Source organism: Eimeria maxima, genomic scaffold, assembly GCF_000499605.1.
Source record: "Eimeria maxima Weybridge genomic scaffold, Emw_scaff2574, whole genome shotgun sequence".
In the NCBI taxonomy this organism is placed as follows: Eukaryota; Apicomplexa; class Conoidasida; order Eucoccidiorida; family Eimeriidae; genus Eimeria; species Eimeria maxima.
The window spans coordinates 1-2,531 of record NW_013565425.1 but is presented as its reverse complement, the minus strand read 5'-3'; the positions used below and the strand labels follow the sequence as shown (position 1 = coordinate 2,531).

The 2,531-nt window shown below is 33.8% G+C and overlaps 1 protein-coding gene across 1 annotated transcript; it reads right to left on the bottom strand.

Moving 5' to 3' along the window:
• Nucleotides 1–313: 313 nt before the first annotated feature.
• On the bottom strand, nucleotides 314–2,482 carry EMWEY_00058950 (3',5'-cyclic nucleotide phosphodiesterase, putative; the record flags this gene model as incomplete). Its single annotated transcript, XM_013480962.1, has 5 exons — nucleotides 314–437; nucleotides 755–909; nucleotides 1,538–1,696; nucleotides 2,107–2,193; nucleotides 2,307–2,482. Coding segments are annotated over 5 exons (701 nt in total), but the record flags the coding sequence as incomplete, so codon positions are not given.
• Nucleotides 2,483–2,531: the final 49 nt, after the last annotated feature.

The window sequence follows — 2,531 nt, the reverse complement described above, 5'->3', positions numbered from 1 at the left end:
ATTATATGTATTATACATGGGGTGTATATGGACAGCAAAACAAAGAAATGCCATCATTGTTGTTAGGCAGTTCTTCCTTGGGGTTTATTGCTGCCTTGAGGAGTAGAAAATGGCCTTTGTGCTGCTCCTGCAGTAGCTGCGCTGCTGCTGCTGCTGCTGCTGCAGCTGTTGTTGTTGCTGTTACTGTTCTGCTGCTGCTGGTTGCTGCTGCTGCTGCACCTGTGTCTGTTCGTTTCCCCATGTATAAGCAACGAACGAAGATCTATTTTTGTTGTCTTTGCTCCTTCGTTTGCTTTTTGTTGAATTTTTTGATTTAATATTTGTAGTTTGCTGCCATGAGGTGCTGCTGCACTGAGCTGTACGCGTGCTGCTGCTGCAGCAACTGCAGCAGCTGCCACAGGAGGCAAACCACTGCCACTGCTGCTGCTGCTGCTGCTCTGCAGCACAGCGGGAGACCAAGGCTCAAGGAACTGAGGTATCACAACACCTGCAGCACTTAGGGCCTCCCACTTGCATGCATTGCTTCTTACATTTGCTAATACTTCCCTCCTGCAGCATAACGCATCCAAAGGGTATTCTTATTCATTCATTTTCTTTATTTCTACCTAGTATACAGAGATAGACTGTATACTAGCTACGATCTACTGAACATGGGTGTATGGTGATAGAGGGAATAAACAATAACCTATGAATTGCATGCATACAACACCTCTATACCGAATTAGGGTTTAGGGTTTAGGGTTTAGAGGCATACTCTACAGCTCCCCCTATATCTACTGCTGCAAGTTCGTCAAAAAGAGGTTTAGCAACAAAATTAATAAAACCCATTTGGCTTTTAGGAGCATCTGCATGTTTATCACGGTCGCAAAGAGGAGAAATAGGCAAAGAACGCAGACGCTCCTCATCTCCCTATACGCAAAAAACAACAATAACCAATATAAAACCCTAAACCCTAAACACTAGGAAAGCAGAAGGGGGGGGGGGACAAGGAAAAGAGCAAGAAAAAAAGAATGCATGCATCTCTCAATCAAGAAATAACAATACTAGTAATAACGTAATAACAACAAGAACAATGGCATATATTATTATTGGGTTAATTTGTATATACATTTTATTTATTTGTAAGTATACTTACTTACTCAATAAGTGTATTAATGAATTAATGAATTAATTTAATTAATTTAATTAATTTAATTAAATTAATTAATTAAATTAATTGCCTGATTACAGAATTCATTAAATACCCTCTGACACCATTCAAAGTGTTCTCCCCATTCAACACCACAATGCGGCTACATAATTTATATTATTTTAATTAATTAATCAATTAAACTAATTAATTTAATTAATTAAATAAGTAAATAAATTAATTAAATTAATTACATGATTATAGATTTCATTAAGTACCCTCTGACACCATTCAAAGTGTTCTCCCCATACAACACCGTAATGCGACTACTTATTCAATTTTATTTTAATTAATTTAATTTAATTTAATTAAATAAATAAATTAAACAAAATAAATAGAATTAATTACCTGATTATAGAATTCATTAAGTACCCTCTGACACCATTCAAAGTGTTCTCCCCATTCAACACCACAATGCGAAATATCTGCCGCCTTTATAATCATTTTTGCTAAAAACCAAAAATCTTCTTCGCTATATAAATCAAAATCTGGTGCACTTCGCCGTACCTAAGTAAGAAAAAAAAAAAATAGAGGAGAAAAAGAAGAATAGGAGGAGGAGGAATATACCCTTAATTAGGGCTTGGAGGGTTATTAGGGTTACTGCTGATTATTTGGCACTTTTAGGGTTCTCTGCTAGGGTATTGGTAGGGATTAAATAATAATAACGGTTTAGGTATACTTGATTAGGCTTTAGGGTTTACAGGGTTTAGCATTTAGTGTTTAGGGGAAATAAGATAACTCTGTCTCCTTTGTCTCTTTGCTATTAATATAATTAATATAATATGTTAATATATTAATATAAACAATAGATAATAGATATATACATATAAATACAATATATTTATATCTATATTATTATATGTATATTTATGTATATTAATATATTTATACTGTCTCCTTCCTCTGTCACCTCTTACCCTAAATCTAGAGACAGTCTCGAAGTGTCCCTTCATGTCTGTAGCGAGAATTAATTCTATTATTTGCGATCTTACAATTAAATACTCCTATAAAGAAAAAAAAAAGAAAAAATAAATAAATAAAAAGAAATAAAACAAATAAAGGAGAAAAATAAGAGGGAAACAAAGAGGAAAAAAAAAAGGGAAAAAAAAAAACTTACCCTGGTTCTAAGTGCAGCAAATAGATCACAATCAGGTTTCTCAAGAGTTTTGAATGTAAGACAAGAATGATAATTCTCTAAGACAGCTCTGTCATTATACAGAAGAGCTAATGGATCTAATGCATTAGAAAAAAATGCATTATTACGACCTGGATGGCCTACATCGTGGCATAGACCTGTACACAAATATATAAATATATATATATATATATATATATATATATA